At 38.5% G+C, this 18,030-nt stretch overlaps 1 protein-coding gene across 9 annotated transcripts in view; it reads right to left on the bottom strand.

The window, feature by feature from the left end:
• LOC122806326 (protein unc-13 homolog B-like) overlaps positions 1–18,030 on the bottom strand; it is a 2,554,726-nt gene that overhangs the window by 2,066,569 nt on the left and 470,127 nt on the right. For all 9 annotated transcript variants that reach the window (XM_044076650.1, XM_044076675.1, XM_044076685.1 and 6 more), the window contains one exon: positions 4,482–4,550. In XM_044076650.1, coding sequence (XP_043932585.1) covers positions 4,482–4,550 — 69 coding nt within the window. The remainder of the gene's footprint in view (positions 1–4,481; positions 4,551–18,030) is intronic.

Genomic DNA, 18,030 nt, shown 5'->3' with positions numbered 1-18,030 from the left:
ACTGCTATACTTTGGAGAAAATCTACTGTAATGCCTAAGGATATGAAATCCAATAATGATCTCAAAGGAATGTATACATTCATAATAATTAAATATAATGGGAAACTCTATACACTAGCTAATTTTTCCTGGATCCCTGGAATAGGTACAAGGGTAGGTAAAGAACACTTAAGCTTACTACAAAGTCACTGGAAGAGTAATTTAATTTTAGCAGGTGATTTCAACTACATATCTAGTATAGAAGATACACTTAAACAAAAGAAAGCTAAAATTCTGGCATAAGCTAAAGCGCTATACAGATGGATTAATAATAATAGTGCATCTGACTTACTAGCAAAAGCAGAAGATAAGTTATTGTTCTTCACTCATTATTTTTATGCACATGAGAAGCAAACCAGAATGGATAGGATTTATGTCCCTGCAGATTTACTTAATAAAGCAAATTATTTTAAAACTATTCCTTGTCCTTTATCTGATCATAATGTACAAAGTATTAATATATTAATGGATGCAAGGAAAATTCAAATTTGTGGAATACCACTATATATGATGAAATTAAAAGAATTTAAGAGTTACTTTATGGAATAAATTGAGATATATTTTTACCTTTGAATGAAAATGATCAGGCTAGTAAAGTCATATTATGGGACTCCTTAAATAAATGCATATTAAAGATAGGATGGGAAGGTGGGCTAGTAATAAAAGAAAACAGTGGCATAAAGAATTGTTAAAAATACAAGGTGAAATACACAAAGTGAGGTTTGAATGACAAAGGAATTGCATAATGCTGAAGTCAGTACAAAATTAATGACAAAATATCAAGCAGTTTTAATGTATAAAGTGGAGATAGGTTTAGAAAAAATAAAACTGCACAGTTATGTGATGATTTCAAAAATCTAGTTAGATTAGCTAATAGAGGTAAGATGTTAACTAAAAAGGCACACATCAGTAATTTCCAAACTCTTCTCAGTAATTTCCAAAATCCTCACACTAATAAGTATACTTTGCCATAAGTCACCAGAATATTTAATGAAAGATTCTAAGTTGGATGGATCTGTTAACCAGTTAATATTATCCATCAGTAAGAAATTAAATGAAATTTGTAGATAATATGAGTGAAGAGGAACAGAACCCTATTCCCCATTATATGAATGTTATCACTGAAGGTAAATGTACCTACAAAGGAAGCTTGCCTATGCTATACAAGTTAATTATAAATAATAATTTTGATGCAAATTTCTGAAACTTTCTAGAGAATAGTGGATTGAGTGACTCAGTTGATGATAAGAATAAAACTGTTACTTAAATCAGTTTGTCATACTTCAAGTTTTTACTGGAAACGCTATGTGGAAATGCATAAACAGAATGTTGTTACACCCTATACAATATCCAAGTTTAGTAAAATGACTTATTCAGTTTGTTGGAGATGTAGTAAAGATGTAAAAGCTGATTCAACACGTTTATAGAATGTGCAAAATTAAATGTATATTGGGAAGAGATAAGTATGTTTTTTAAGGGGTTATGGTCTGATAACTATTCTTTAACTAGATCAATAATACTAATGAATGTTGCACTTACTGTATCTGTAAAAGCCAAACAGCAAAATATTTTGGAGTCTGTTAGCAGTTGCTACAAAAGTTATTACAAAAAACTGGAAACTGAACTCAGTTCCTACGTTCAAAGAATTTTTAAATTTAAAAGCAGTAGTATGCAAAACTAAAAAAGAAGTTATCAAAATAAGACCTATAAATCACACTAAGACTTTTAGTGGTTGGGATAAATTGCTGCTACTGAAATACCAAGACTCAATGTGTTAATTGTACAAGATTACTTTGATGATTCAACGCATTCCTAACATTGTATAATAGTATGTGATGCTGAATTTCTTCCTTTCTGTGTATATATTGTAAACATGTTAAATTAAAACAAATTTTCTTTAAAAAAAATCAAGTGATATTTATTTATTGACGTTTGTTAACTGGGTTGGTCCAACTGGGCTTGTGGCCCATTTTCAGTGGAGACCCGAGGAGAAAAGCTGCAAGAAAAAATACACTCTACAGAAAGATAATATAATTGTAGCAAAGAAATTGAAATCCGAATCAGTTATACAAAAAAACTGTTATACAAGAACATTTAGAAAAACATTGCATAAAATGTACACACACACAAATGAAATAATCAATATTTTAACAGAGTAAAAATTTTATATTTACATATTTACAACCAGGTTTAAATCTTTCAGTTGTGAATGGAGCATGTAGCTTAGCAAGCATGTACTGTTCTGTGGGGAGAGATTGACAGGGAAGGGGAGTTTAGGTTGGGACTTGACAAGTGCAAGTTTTGGAGTTTAGTAGATGAAGTTTGAGTTTTTCTTTGAAGTGGGATGGGTGAAAGGTGGAACATATGTCTCTAGGAAGTTTGTTCCAAGCTTGGGTAATAGAGTACTTCTAGAGTAGTTTGCCCACTGTTTTTGGGGTGGTAGATATCTAATAATTGTTGATTAGATGAACGGAGGGGACGAGAAGGAGAACAGATAGTAATGAAGGAAGAGAGAGCAGGGCATGACGAAAGTGTATAGAGAATGGTATGTGACATTTGAAGTTGGTGTAGCAGCACTGAATGGGGGAATTCAAGGCAGTGGAGAGAGTTTAGGGCTGAGCAGTGATGCGTATTGTATGGAGATGTAGTAATACATCGAGCTATCTTATGATAAGTTTGTCGGAGATTGTTTAAGCATGTAGTTTGAATGTTGGTGAGCACAGGGGCAGCATAAAGAAGGGAGGGGAGGAGAAGAGCTTGAGCAAGGGCCAGTCTAGCATTAGCAGTTAGGAATTTTTTGTTGCGATAAAGTAAACCAAGATTTTGGTGTGTTTTTTTTTTTTTTTATAGACTGGAGAATGTGCAGGTTGAATTTAAGTTTGTCGTCAATAATGACCCACATGAGTTTAGTATGAGCTTCTGGTTGTATAATAGTTTTATTCAACAAAGTAATAGCAAAGGTACATTTGTGGTGAGAGAGTGATCAGTGAAGAAATAGTAAGAGTTTGGTCATTTTAGGATTGAGGATGAGTAGGTTACTAGATAATCAGTGTTCTGTAGATAGGAAGGCCTGTTGAGTAAGAGTATGGAGTTAAGAGATGTTGTCAGAGATGGAGATGAGAGTTGAATCTGCATATTGGATGAGGTAAGATTTTTTGCAAGATGTATGGAGGTTACTTGTGAAGATATTGAACAGGAGGGGACCTAGGATGGAGCTTTGTGGAACCCCAGTTGGGACAGGTAAGGATGCAGAAAAGGAAGAGACCCATTTAACAGATTGCTGCCTGCAGGATAACTAGCTGGTGAAACAGGCAAGGATGGAAGAAGACAGGTTAAGACTTGCGAGTTTAGATAGTAGGAGGGGATGGGAGACTGTGTCAAAGGCTTTGGAAAGGTCGAGGAAGAGACAAGATATAAGTTTGTTATTATCAAGGGCTTCAACAATGGTATGTGTAAAGTTTAATAGGGTGGTAGTCATGCTGTGGTTTTTGATGGAACCCATGCTGTGTGGGAGTAAGAAGGTTATGTTGCAGGGGGTGGTTGAGTAGTTGTGAGTGGATGCATTTTTTGAGAATCTTTGAGAGGGGGGATAGCATAGCTATGGTGCACAAGGTAACAATAAAACTGTGACATAACACTAACAGCAAAAATAGCTAGATACTAGATTTCCTACCTTTTACAGTCTACTATGTTCCATATACAAGTACCTACTCCTTAATCAATCTCCACAGTAAGGCAAACATGCCATAGAGGTGGTTTCATCTTGAACATTTTTAATGGCAGGGGAAGCTTTTATGTTTTGGCCTACTCTTAACCACTAACCTCAATGGATGGCAACACAGTTGTAGGTTTTAGGTACATTACCACCTCCAGTCCCTTCTGCACACAGTTCATTTGTGTCTCTTTCACTTTCTTCCAACCTGAGCTAGAATAAATAGTCTCTAATAGGTGGGAAAGTCATGTGGTGAACCCTAACACCCTACCCCTGAAGAGAAAGATGGCCAACCACAGATACTCAGTCTCCCTCACTGGCACACACTCACCTCATTCACTACCTGAACAGGTATCAACCAGCACTGCATATGGAACCTCTCCCTTTATGATTTTTTTTTGTGTTTCATTGATGAGAAGTCATTAAAATACATTAATTAAAAAAGTTATAAACCTGAAAAACAAGGGTAATGTCAATTGCATGCGGAACTGAATTACAGTGAACCTAAAATGGGTGGCATTCTGACAATCACTGCTGGAACATTTCTGCCAGCTAAGTTAGGGTACCCAAATAAGACTCCCACTTCAACATCCCCACCAAGATTCTACATCAAGTGGAACAGACAGATCTAGATATTAGGATGACATGCAAACAACTAGGATTACTTTTTAACTTTTAAAATGAATAAATGACTTTTATGAAAACAGTGAGAAAGTAAAATGTCTCTTACCAATTCTTCATCCTTAAGGGAGGTACGGTTTGCCATTGCAATACCAGCCTTTCTTGACTGGACCAGTGACTGTAAGTTAAAGAAATTAAAAAAAAAAAAAAAAAGAAAAAAAGTCAGCCTGAAGAAAAAAATTTCCACATGCAAGAGACACTGTGCATTCATGTATGCACATTCAAGCATACATGTATACATGCTACAGACTTACATTTATATGCCCTTGTGTGATGTAATTAACAATACACTTACAACACAGACCATTCTCATGTTGTATGGCAAAATGTGGTGCTGAAACATCACTTAAGTATTTAACAATGGTACTGTTACTTAATGAAAATGGTGTTTTGAAGCTACATCAAAGCTATATCCATTGCCCTTTATGATAAAAGGGTAGATAGTTCTAGTAATGTGACCACATGCTAAATATAAGGTTTAAGCTCAAACAGCTACTTATGGATAATCATGTATTTTTAACCCTTTTATACACAAGACAAATCTGAGTGTGTGGTTATGCCATTATAAATATTCTCTAAGAAATTCATATTATATAACATTTACTGTGGTGATTTAGAAGCAAGTCATACTAGTACTGGTGACAATATAGGCCTTAGGACCCCCAACAGGAATTCTAGACTATAATTTGTACTGACTGATCACCGCCAATAGGACTGGATCAAGGAAGTAAGGTGGTACCTATTTGAGGATCGGCCTATGTTTTACTGTATAACCTACACAAGCGTTTGGGCTACCACAAGCCCATTGACAGGGCCAAACAGCTCATTGATGTTATATACACTGCCTTAACATCCACATTTGACTAATAAGGTACAAGAGAATACATCACTTTTTTTTTTCATCTGTAGCAGTCCACTACTTAGAAACTTTCTGTGTGCTACTGGTGTCTAATTGGTGAGCACTAGAGATCTGAACAACCAGCAGGAAACTCTTATGTTCCAGTCAAATAAGGCACAAAATAGCTAATCTCACCACTACTGACAATACAGCATAACCTCACACCCTTTTGACATACATCCAAATGAAACAAAAACAGAAGTATAAACCGTACGCAACACAACATAAAACTACACCAGCTTGCTGGTACACATGTCTATATAGAGAGAGCAAGTGCATACAGTGCTGATAATACTTCAAACCCAATTTACCATGTATACTTTACCTATGCCAATACACACATTTATATGTATCATATGCCTCTTTTGTCAAAAGTTTAATCACATGCAGATTGCAGTACAATTTAAAAAAATTCAGAATTGTGAAACTAAAAGTCTAACAGCAAGTTACCCTGTAATATACTTCAACTAACAAGACTTACAAAGAAGAAAACAAACAAAACAAAACAGGAAAGCAATTCAAAATAACTGCCCCGGGGATGCCAACTACTGTCCTTTGTTTTCATATGACCACTAAACGATATGCAGGCTCAGCTTTCAGAAATGTGAACCTATGGTACACTAACGCTTCTGTATAATAACTTGAAAAGCTGAAGACAATGTAGAGAAACTGAACTTCAGATACATGTCACATAAGCAGAAACATTTTTATTTCCGACCTCCTCCTCCTCCTCATATTCCGCAGATGATGTCTTGAAGACTGCCTGCTTCTGATCTCCCAGGATTCCATCAGGAAAAATGTTCCATACACATGGAAAATCACAGCATAGACATACACAGTGGAATCTGCAGGCAAGCAATGTTAAGTAGATGGTACTTACAGTCTCAAAGGTAAGTAGCCTCTGTCAATTCTCCTTAGCAATGAAAGAAGATGGAATAAGGTATATAAGAGACACATGAAAGAAATGTTTAATTCTACAGGTATGTAACTTACAAACTTTTTTCAGTCATTTGTTTTTTTCTTCCTCAGTTTTACACCTCTGCTCCGTTTAAAAAGAAATCATGTTATATTTCAAACACTTCAATGACTGCAGCTTCAAAAGACATTCAGTAATTAAGCAGTGTCAACTATACAGCAAAATACAGAACCATCAACATCACTTTTTATCAACATATGTTCATTACTGTTTTCTCTTCATACATGTGTAATGTTTAGCATTCATGGTTATTCAACACAAAGATGTATTCATCTGTAATTCAGTTCAGTAGTGCAGTTTTTATTTAAATATACTTAGGATTTCAACAGATACGGTAAAAAAATTCAACATCAAAACAATTCACAAAGACCAAAACATCACTTCACACCTTCTTTGTACCATTTAATGAAGAAACATTGTGTGCATTTGTAAACTTTATGCGAATTCAAAAAAGAATTAATACAATATTGGGTTCATGGTTTGGACTGTATTTGTTCTAAACACTGGATTAAAACAAATTTCCATATTTGTGGGAAAGGTACAGTTGTCAAAGTGCCAAATAATATTTTCATTGTCTCAAGTACTAATTTTGTAAACCATGGAACGTGTCAGTTTAATATATACTAGCCACAACAGCTTATAAGCTTTATGCTACCGCCAGTTGACCTAGATTCTTAACTTAATGCCTGCAGGTAAATGAAGATTTAGTTCACAAACTGAAGTAACAACAACAATAAAGCATGTATTAACACTTGCTATACCCATTTAGTATCTTTTTTCCCAGACAAGGCCATTAAATATTGAGACATGATCCAAAGCAAATACTAGGGGGAGTAGAAAACAGTAACGTCCACCCACTGCTTGCCAGTACGTGTTCTTTCCATAATAGTAAGTCTAGTCCTCTCCATTTATTTTATTTATTCATTTAGCAGTAGGCTGAGCAATTTGGTTCAAGGCTCGACTTACAACTCGTATGGAAATCACAGTCATAGAAAGAAAGAAAGAGCGGACAATATAATTTATATATAGCGTACACATAAATATAAATAACCATACACATGTAGTTGCATCCTCTGCAAAGGCAGGATAAAAGAACAAAAACAATACATTCAATGTATAATACAGACATATACACAACAACTCTATGGAGTATATTTCTGTTATATGAAACAAGGTCATTACATTCAGTGTCAAGCAAAAAAGATTTGCATAAATTATCAAAATACTGAGGAGAGGTCTGGATAAGTCTGTACTATGTAGGGAGGATATTGATGTAAAAAACTTGATCTAAATGCATGGAAACATTTTAAGTTAATTCTGTAAATGGCTAATAAAGAGATAAGCATTAAAAGTTATGGTGAAGGAGCAATGGGTAAATATTTTTGATAAAAATATATTTAACGATAGACCCCTGTAATATATCTTCACCCTCATCAGAACTTATAAGCAGCCAAAACTCTTAAAAGTTAGCCTACTCCATTGCATTGAAGGATGAAGCTCTGTGTATTCCTGCACATGACCCAATTTGATTACATATCCGGGTGCTGGAGAAGCTGGCCGTTGACAGATGGGATTGAATGCATGAGGTTAGCTCACTCCATTGGACAGGCACTGAGGGTATAAGTTAAGGAGTGCAAGCTGTCCAGACTAGTACCTCAGTTGTACAAAACCAAGCACTCACACGCAGTTTAGTATGGTCAGAAACTACCTTATGTCTACTAGTCAGCTGGGGAGTGCTGCTAAGAATACAAGAAAAATTCCTATCTTTATTCAGGAAGGCAGCTGCTACCAGCCAGTTCAGATGCCAAAAATGGGGGCGGGGGTTCAAATAAGCCAAATGGGGATGTAGCTGGAGAGTGAAGGTGTGGTAGGTGAAAAGGAAGACAAAAAGTCTTAATATTTAACAGAATGCTTACAGAAGTTAAGGAAAAGTTGAGAATGATGTTTATGAAAATAAAACAGCAGTTAACAGATAAAGTGTTCTTGCAGCATCTGTAGCAATGCACCTCCTTCATTTTCCTAGTACTTATGAAATGCACAATTTGGAGATTATCACTGATATACTTATATTCTGCAGCAGTCTTGGGTTTGTGCCCTACAGCCTCCATTTTCCTATTGTGTGACTCTGAGCAAGTCGCTTAACCAGAACTGCTCTGCTACCAGGCTGCAGGTACTTGAAAAATGGTCCATGAAGATTAATGTTCTACTCCAGGTAAACTTTTTTTCGTATATAATTAATTAGACTAACAAAATCAGACAGAAAGATATATAAACCAGTAAAAGAAGCAACCTATAATACCATTTTTTCTCCTTATTAGAAACATTTTGATTAAATAATATGCCGTGACACAAGTGTGAGTCTTATGAGATTTACCTGCAGTTTCCCGGAGAACATCATTAGCATCTCAAGAGTCACCATAAGAAATTCAAAGATAAATTAACTTGTACTTGCAGCATGGGTATTTCTAGCAATGAATACAACAGACAGAAATAATGTACAGGACTAGTTATCAGTAGCCAAACAGCATGATATTCTATGTGGCTATTTATCAAGAATAAGTAAACAGGATTTGTTATTCCTAACAAGGCAGGAAAGTCAGTTAAATGATTTTAAAAATATTAGTAGCTGCAGGATCTAAAATTACTATTTATGTTTATCACATAATATCTGAAGCCTAGTAATATCTACTTAAGTTAATAATGCACAAAATCAAATTTACATTGTTTAACAGTTAACAAAACATTCAGAATGCCTCCTTCCCTTAATAAACACTGTTATAGCTCTGAATAAACCAGGTCTCAAACACTTTAATTAGAATTGTGCAGACAATATTACTGTCTCCTACTTTTATGCATGGCTTTCTTGTAGTTGACCAGAAACTGGGCTCCCCATTATTCAATCTGTCCCACAACAGCCAGTAAGACTTCTCCCTCTTTTCACACAGAAACACACACACGCACACATTTCTAGTCTGTCGAGTTTTGTCAATAACTTTGATAAATTAACAGACATCACTGATTTTAGGTTTAAGAAGTAATATCCCAGCCAGTTTGTCTCATGTGCCTTTATATTCAGAAATACCAAACTACATAATCCCTTCTACAACACAAAGGGAATTACAAAACGCGTTACTTTCAAGTTACATTTAATATTTCTAAGATCCTCGGGCCTACTAAGAAAGATGCACAGATTATGGCCTCTTGAGGAAGACAATCCCACAAAGACTGATCTCAGTGAACTAACTTCATTTCTGCTTGCATAACTGGACCTTGCAAAGTTTCATATTCTTATGCAAGTTAATGGGAAGTTCCAAATTGGCATAACACATTAACAGCAGAGGGCCATGCAGAACAAGCTCTACAGTAAATCTGACACAACAAGAGACAGTTATATGGCGATAGCTCATTCCCTGTAAAAGATGCACATAATGGAGACAATGCTCAACATAAAATCTAAAAGCACAAAGAAATGGTACAACACATTAGGCCTTTTTAATGAAATTCATAGAACTGTTAGTGTGATGCTCATAACTGCAGAAGTAGAGTGCAAATTGTGGAAATACACACTCGATCTGAGGTTGTAGTATCCCAGAGCACCCCCCCCTACTCCAAGGTACAGCTATCTCAAAGCTAGTATACACATGAAATAGGGGGAAAATGAGACTAAAGTCTTAAACTCAGTACATGCAGCAAGCAAGCTGTGGGGGGCAAAGCCCCTACACTTGGGTACATTTGCATCTCTACAGCAATTGTGTGGAATACAAGTTAACTTTGACTAGTAGTCTTAAAATTCAACATTTTGACTGCATTTTTTGTTGATCTTAAAATTCAACATTTTGACTGAATTTTCTGTTGATCCAATTCATAACCTTTGCATTCAATGAATCTGGGTGAAACCATATATTAAGCACCGAGACAGACTTGCTAGTGCAAGGTTAATCTACACCGAGTGGCATTTCACAGTCTACTTCAACCCTACACTTTAAGATGTGCAGATGGCATGGTAAAGATTGCGGTTGCAATCAAGCACAGAAGGTGTAGGAAGGGTCAAGCATAAATCATTCACTGCATCCTCATCAAGCTGTTAAATTCAGGACTTACTGGGCTTTCTCCATGGTGACAACAACCAACAATTCTTGGCTCCATGCCATTGAAGACAATCTTGTGAAACAGAATCAGAAAGGACTTCTCCAAATTTATGTTAAGCTCCAACAACGTCAGTACCTAACTAGGAACACCACCAGGGGAGCTCCTCAATGTGACTACTATAAACCAGTCATTTAAGTAAGTGGACACGTATAACTCCTTTTACTGCAGCAATTTTTTCACCATGGCCAATACTCAATATACAATTTAGGTGCAGAGAAAAGTCCAAATGGCATTGGAATGGTGCCCTCCTCACAATGAAAGGAAGGAAGCAACTGGACCAAAGACAAACATATGTCAAAAGGCATCCACCATGTTGATGGCCATTCAAGGACCCTGAAACAGTGGGAGAGTGACCATTTTGCACTTGGGGTACCAGATGTGCCAATTAAAACAGCTTAGCTCTACATTGGGACAGAAGTATTTTGTCCCTTTTCAGGACATGGAAGATGGGTGACTAGATCTATTGACCTCATTCAGTAGGAAAAAAAGGCAACAACAGCCACTTAGAGAGGTGAAGTCAGGGCTTGTCAGTGGAAATAACCTAAACTCTGAGTGCAGTCTTTGATGCAGTAGAAACAGCTTTTGGAAATTATCATTTCTGATTCTGTTAAAAATGCACTAGGTCCCTTGTGATAGCTCTACAAGCTGAGGTAAACAAAGACAAATTACCCAGTCACTGACAGTCATGGACAACCATTAAGACTTCAAATGATGGACAATGGAGGTTATCCAGTCGGTTGACATTGCTAGCACCATGGAACTTCTTAGATATGTAAAGAGGCTGCTGCTTCCCTGGAAAATTGGTTAAGTCTGAAAAAAGAAGAGATGGAGTGGCTGAAGTACGTTCATAGAAGTCCTCATCAGTAGAAAGGGCCTGCATTCTCCAAGAAGCCATCCATCTGTTTCTGTGAGGGCTAAATAAAAACAAATTATCTTTCTCAAAGAAGTGTTCCAAGACTGACTGCCTAAGCTATTCTTTAAGAAAGGATAACTTCAGTTAAGCTATAGAGAGCAGGCGAATGCCCAAGTCTGCTACCCTAACTGCAGTTATCAGCAAAGCTACAGTGGGGCACCTTGCAGTTTACTGTGGACACCATAGACAGAGTTGTCATCACTTCATCATTGAAAGCGAGGCAGGAAGAGAGGAATGCTCTTCAAATGCATCATCTACTATGCAGGACTAGGCTCAAGACAGATAAGACAAGAAGTGGAATGCTTTGAGCTCAAATATGGCAGCAAAGAACAGTCTCTTACTCACCATGGTCAATCCTTGAGACACTGTGTTTCTCAAAGTGTTGAACCACTGCAGCCCCCAAGCTTGCGGAAGTGGTAACAATGGGGGATACTTTTTCAGGGTCTCATTCCATTCATCCATTGGTAAGTAGAAATCAACTGTTTTATTGGGAACTACAAAAGTAAAGTCTGTATGCCACTAAACTGTATATATATATATATATATATATATATATATATATATATATATATATATATATATGATCTCCTTGACAATTACTCCTTAATGGGATTATCTAAGGCTCATGTTACTTCAGTTACAGATTCTCATTGAGCCATTTCTGTGGGGAGGAATGGAGGCCCTAAACCACTCCAGAGAAAAATTCAAGAGAATCAAACTTTTTCCAAAAACACCCAGGTCTGTGGCATAGAAAGAAACAGCCCTATCTATGACTCAGAAGAGCAGAGGTCAATCAGTGGGAGTGAGTGGCTGATGTCAATTCACTCATCCTGGGAGGAAGGAGGCAGTTAACCAACTGCAATGACGGAATTTATTGGACTGCACAGCATGTAGCATATAGGCCAAGCAATACCCGTGCCTCTACCAACCTATGTTCACACAGTAGCCTTCATAAGGTGGTATGAAAATTAGCTGATAATTTGCTGGAGGACTGATGAAATGATGGCTAGCAGCTGTAGAAAAAAAAAATTAATATCCTGCAAAGAAGATGTCACTCAATGGGGACATGTTGAGAAGAAAAGTCACTAATGTTGTCAGTTATACATTCAGTACCTACTGATATGAAGACCACTCATACTAAGACAAATGGGCTGGAGTCCCCTCCATCACATCTGTATAGTTGGGGTGAGCTTAAGCATAAATGATATGCATGAGCTTAAGTGGGTAATGGGTGTGCAATGTGTGTCAACCACCAGGGATTTGTCACTCAAGAGGCGCATCTGCCAAACCAATAGGAGGAATTGAGAACTGAGAGGCTTACACTGTGCCCATGTTTGCAACATGCCATGTTCTCTAGGTAGCATTCCCCCATCATCCTGGAGAGATCCCAATAAAGTTTAAACTGTCTTAAGTCTACTACCTAAATGCTAAGATAGCTGCACACTGATCAACAGCTTAACTTCAGCTCTTCCAGTGTGAAAAAAGAAACTGAAAGACAAGGGCCAGGAACTCTGTCACTTTTAGTAAATTCCTTTACTGGCTAGTAAGCACATAACTGGAATGCCAGCAAAGAAAAATCTGAGAGAGCCTGAATGAAAATCATTTAGAAAAGAGGAAGAGAAAATAGTGACTGGGAAGAATCCTGCAGCTGTTCAGCAGAAAACGGTTTAAGCTCCAGCTTTGTTGCAAGACATAGCTTCCAGTAATCTAGAAGTAAAAAATAAGTCAAATCAGCTCAGAGGTAATTAAAATAAATGAAACACTGAAGGAGTGCATCAACCCAAATGGCAAAAGGCTGGAAATATGTAAGAACTCTTAGAAAGATTTTCAGATGAGCTGATAAATCTGCAAAAATCAGAGGCTGAAATGAAGAAAACACTGGCTGATGATGAAACTGTTCAAGATGAATGGAAGAATTAGAAGACAGAGCATGTATGCAAAAGTCTTTCTGCTGTACCAGAGAAACCAGAAGGAACAGGCTATTAATTTTATGAAGGCAGAAATATACAATTAGCCTGGTATTTCACAACAGAACCTGTTAATTGAAAGGGCACATCACTTGTACACTATAAACCTAGCCTGAGAAAGCAGCCAAGACCTGTATTATTAAAGATGCAATCATACCCACAGAAAGAGCTAATCCTTACAAAACTGTGGAAAAAGGAAAAAAGTATTAAAGTTGGAGACAGTGGAGTGTTCGTGGAAAATGATTATTCACTGTACACCAGGCAGAGAAGAAACTAATTTATTCCAGCAATCAGGGAACGTCAAGAGGCCAGGTATAAGATCCAAGCTGATGTAACCCAGCTGTCTTCAGAATATTTTTCCTGGGGGATCAGTGTCCTTTTTGGTGCAGAACAGAATAAGGAGGAAATATGAGTTTTCAAACAGAAATTGAACCATCAAGCAGAAAGGGACTCTTATTTTTCTGATGATAAAGCACAGCAAGGGACCTTTACAGTGAAACTTTTCCAATGCTTCAAAGGAAAATGCTTGAGAGAGACAGAAACCTCAGGAGTTGACTGCAAGAATCAGGAGTACCTTATACTTGAAACAGAGTCATGATCTGAGAAATGGAAATTATCAGGAATAAGACCAGCAACACGGAAATCAGTAAATAAATGTGAGATTACAAAGCACCAATCACAGTTGCGAAAGATGACTGTAAAATAAAAAGTGGAAAAGAATGGACTTTTGTTGACATTGTTAAACTCATGTGGAACTTAAAGGCATTTGCCTCACTTCATGTCATTAATGTTTGGAATGACTCTGAGGAGAAAGCAAGAAGAAGGAAAAGGGTAACTAAGTAAAACAATTTCTGACCTTAAAGGTATTTCTATACAACTTTCTATGATAAAACTGCATGTTTTAAAGTAAAGCATTTTAGTTATTGTTGTATGGGATAAAGATACTAAGGTAAACAGATGTCTTTTTTTCTTTCTCTCTCTTCTCATTTGTACTAAGAAATATAGGCATTACAATGCAAAAATACAAAAATGCTAGACAAAAGCATGTTTAAGTTAACAAACCTTTGTCCAATAACTCAGTAAGGTATTGAAGAGCCGCACTCAAATTAGGCTCAGAAACCTGCAAATCCTTTGCTGTACTCCAAAATAAAAATCTCTTCCATTTTTCTGCGTACACTTTCCTTGTACTAGGTCTTCTAGCTTCCATAATCACATTTAAAACTTGTTGAGGAAGGTGAGACCTGCTGTGCTTCAACACAGAATATGCCAGGCTGTTAGATGAAGAGTGAAGCTTGACATTGAGCAGATGACCATCCTGCTGAGACAATAGATGAGGAATCAGAGGCAAAGGCCACGGAGGCTTCCTTACCAGACTCCGTAGTAGTGGGTACCAGTGTTGCCGAGGCCAATCTGGAGCTATCAAAATCATCCTTGGCCTGTCTTGTCTGACCTTTAATAGTACCTTTGGAAGAAGAGGTAGAGGAGGAAAGGCATACACATGAAGGTTTGTCCAACTGAAAGACAGAGCATCCACTTTCCAAGCTGTGTGATGAAACCCCTTTGTGCAATACTGTGGCAGCTGGTGGTTTAGTGGAGAAGCGAACAGATCTATGTCTGGAGTTCCCCAGGACACTGTCAATGTTTGAAATACATGAAGATCCAGTTTCCACTCGTGGGGATCCATGATTCGTCTGCTTAACACATCTGCTAAGGAGTTCTGTGCTCCTGGCAGAAACCTTGCCTGAAGAGTTAGGTGCAAGCTTAGCGCAGTCTCCCATAAAATCATTGCTTGCCTGCATAGAGGATAAGAATGTGTTCCCCTTGCTTGATGATCTACCACATGACAGTTGTGTTGTCTGTTAGAATCAACACCTGCCCTGGAAGAAGTAACTCCTTGAAAGCCATCAATGCAAACTGGACTGCTAACATCTCCTTCATGTTGATATGTAGATGCAGTAGTCTGGCAGGCCACTTGTCTTGTATCCACTTTCCATTTAGATGAGCTCCCAAGCAATGTCCGAGGCATCTGTCGTTAAAATCTGACTCGCCTCTGGACGGGTCACAGAGAGTCCCTTGTTTAGGTGACATTCCTGAGCCCACCACAAAAATTCTGTTTGAAGGCAAGGTATTATTTGAATGACAGTGTCCAAATCCTGGCAGTGCTGTGTCCATACATTTTTGAGATACCATTGTAGCTTCCTCATATGCAGTTTGGCATTGGGAAGCACCAGAATACAAGATGCCATGAACCCTAATGCTTGAAGGACTGTCCTTGCAGTCAGCACGGACTGATGAGACAGTTGATGGAAGTAAAGTGATAGACTCTGTTGTTTGTCCGGGGTTAAAAAGGCCATCTGGGCTGCTGTATTCAGTCTCACACCCAGAAAGCACATGTCTTGAGAGGGTACTAGACTGGACTTTATTTCGTTCACAGAATACCCTAGGCATCTTAGCACTGCTATAACACGTTCCAGATGCTGTATAAGATCTTCCTTTGCTTGAGCCAGAATCAGGCAGTCGTCCAAGTAAGGATAGATTTGAATTCCTTGAAGCCTGAAGTAAGCTATCACTGGAGCCAGAACCTTTGTGAATACTCTGGGCGCAGTAGATAAGCCAAAGGGCAATGCAGAGAACTGATAATGAGAATTTCCAGCTCGAAACCGCAGATACTTCCTGCAACTCAGCCTGATAGGCACATGAAGGTAAGCTTCCTTGAGATCTAGAGTTACCATCCAGTGATCTTTGCCCAGCAGAGGTAAAAGCTGTTGTAACGTCAACATCTTGAACTTGGGAATGTCCAGAAAAGTGTTGAGGAGAGATAAATCCAAAATTGGTCTCCACGTGTTCCCTTTCTTTGGTACTAGGAACAGGCGAGAATAAAATCCTAGGCCCCTTTCTGATACAGGGACTGGCTGAATGGCCCCCATCTGGAGTAATTGAAAAACTTGCTTGTGAGCCTCTTTTCTTTGTGGAGGAGGAACGTCTGGCATGCCTTGGAAAGGGGGCATTGTATGGAAATAAAATCTGTAACCGTGGTGAATTATATCCAACACCCATTTGTCTTGAGTAATGAAATCCCAATTTGTTTTGAAAAGAGACAGTCTTCCTCCCAAAGGAGCTGCCAGACTGGAATGTACTGGCAGCTGAAAAGACAGGTCATTGGGTCTGTTTACGAAAGGACTGACCCCTGCCCTCACCAGAAGTCGGAGCAGGCGAACTCCCTGTTCTAGGCCTAAAAGAACCTTGAGCCCTGCCCCTACCACGTCTAGACCTACCCCTAGACTGAGAATCATAAGCAGGATATGTCCACCCCTTAGCCGGCCAATTTCTACTAAATTTCGGTGGCTGCACCTGCAAAAAATCTTTAACAGTTTGCATAGACTTAGCTTTGTCCTCCATTTTCTTTAAAACTGCTTCCACAGGCGATCCAAACAACACATCAGACTGTAAAGGAGCATCCAAAATCCTTGTCTTAACATGCTCAGCTAAATTCTGATCCTTCAACCAGGCATGCCTGCGAAGAACAGAACTAGTAGCGGCCACCCTCGAGGAGGCCTGCACAGCATCAAAACCACATTGCAAAGAATGCTTACCCACTTGTTCAGATACATGAACCAAATCCAGCAACTCTTTACACTCAATACCCCCCTGCCAAAGCATCCACCTTAGATTTCAATTGTGAAAGGAGGTAATTCTGATATTTTAGCATGTGAAACTGACAATTCAATGCTCTCATGGCTAGAGTGGAAGAAGTATACACTTTCTTTCCCCACCTATCCAAAGCCCTTGCCTCTTTATCAGTGGGAACAGGATTTTTAACCACAGAAGCTTTAACACCTTTAGGCCCTTGAGAAATAGTTTCTGGGTCCGCCCTAGGACTCTTAAACAAATACTTATGAGCTCGGGCACCCTATAATACCTATCAGGTTTAACAGGAGCAGGAGGCAAAGAGTCAGGTTCAGGAAGCCTCTGCAAAAACATCTTCCACCACATTCAACACAGGAGGAATAGCTAAGGGCCTATGCTGGGGTAAAACAAGAATTCCCTAAGCCTTTCCTGGAATCAGAGTAATCCTGGCCTTCCCATTTAAAGTGCTCCCTCATGGAATGCAGAGTCTCTGAAAATGAGAAATCCTCAGGAGGAGTAGCTGTAGGAGTGGAATCATCCACATCAGAATCAGAATAAGTAGGATACTCCTGCAAGTCTTCCAGAAGACCTGAAGCCTCTGAACACTGTTCAAAACAATCAAACTCTGGTTCCACCCTAGGCCTCTTATCAGGCGGGGCATAGAACCTCTAATCATAGTAATCAAATCTTCTGCCATTTTAAGCATATGTTTCTTAGGTACAGAACCCGAAATGCTAGGAGAAGCCCCCACTGAAGCTAAACTAGGCCTACCTCTCAAAGAAGTTTTGGCAACAGAAGGAGAGGCTCTAACTACCTTGGGAAGAGAGGGAAGAACAGTCACCTGAGAAGCCCCCTCAGCCTGGCCTACCTCCTGAGAAGGCACATCCTGTAACAGTAAAGATTCTGCCTGGGACTCCATGGAAACTCCCGGCAAAACCTCTGGCTCCACTGAGCCTCCTAAAGAACCGACGTCCGGGACTGCCGGTTCATCAACCCTAGGCTTCGCTGTTTTGTCCTTGCGCTTCTTGAAGAAGCGGGCGCCGGAGCATCCGACGGCATTTTATAATT

This window comes from Protopterus annectens, chromosome 1.part1 (genome assembly GCF_019279795.1).
Source record: "Protopterus annectens isolate FY-2018-M chromosome 1.part1, PAN1.0, whole genome shotgun sequence".
Taxonomy (NCBI): Eukaryota; Metazoa; Chordata; order Ceratodontiformes; family Protopteridae; genus Protopterus; species Protopterus annectens.
This window is presented reverse-complemented; position numbering and strand designations above follow the sequence as displayed.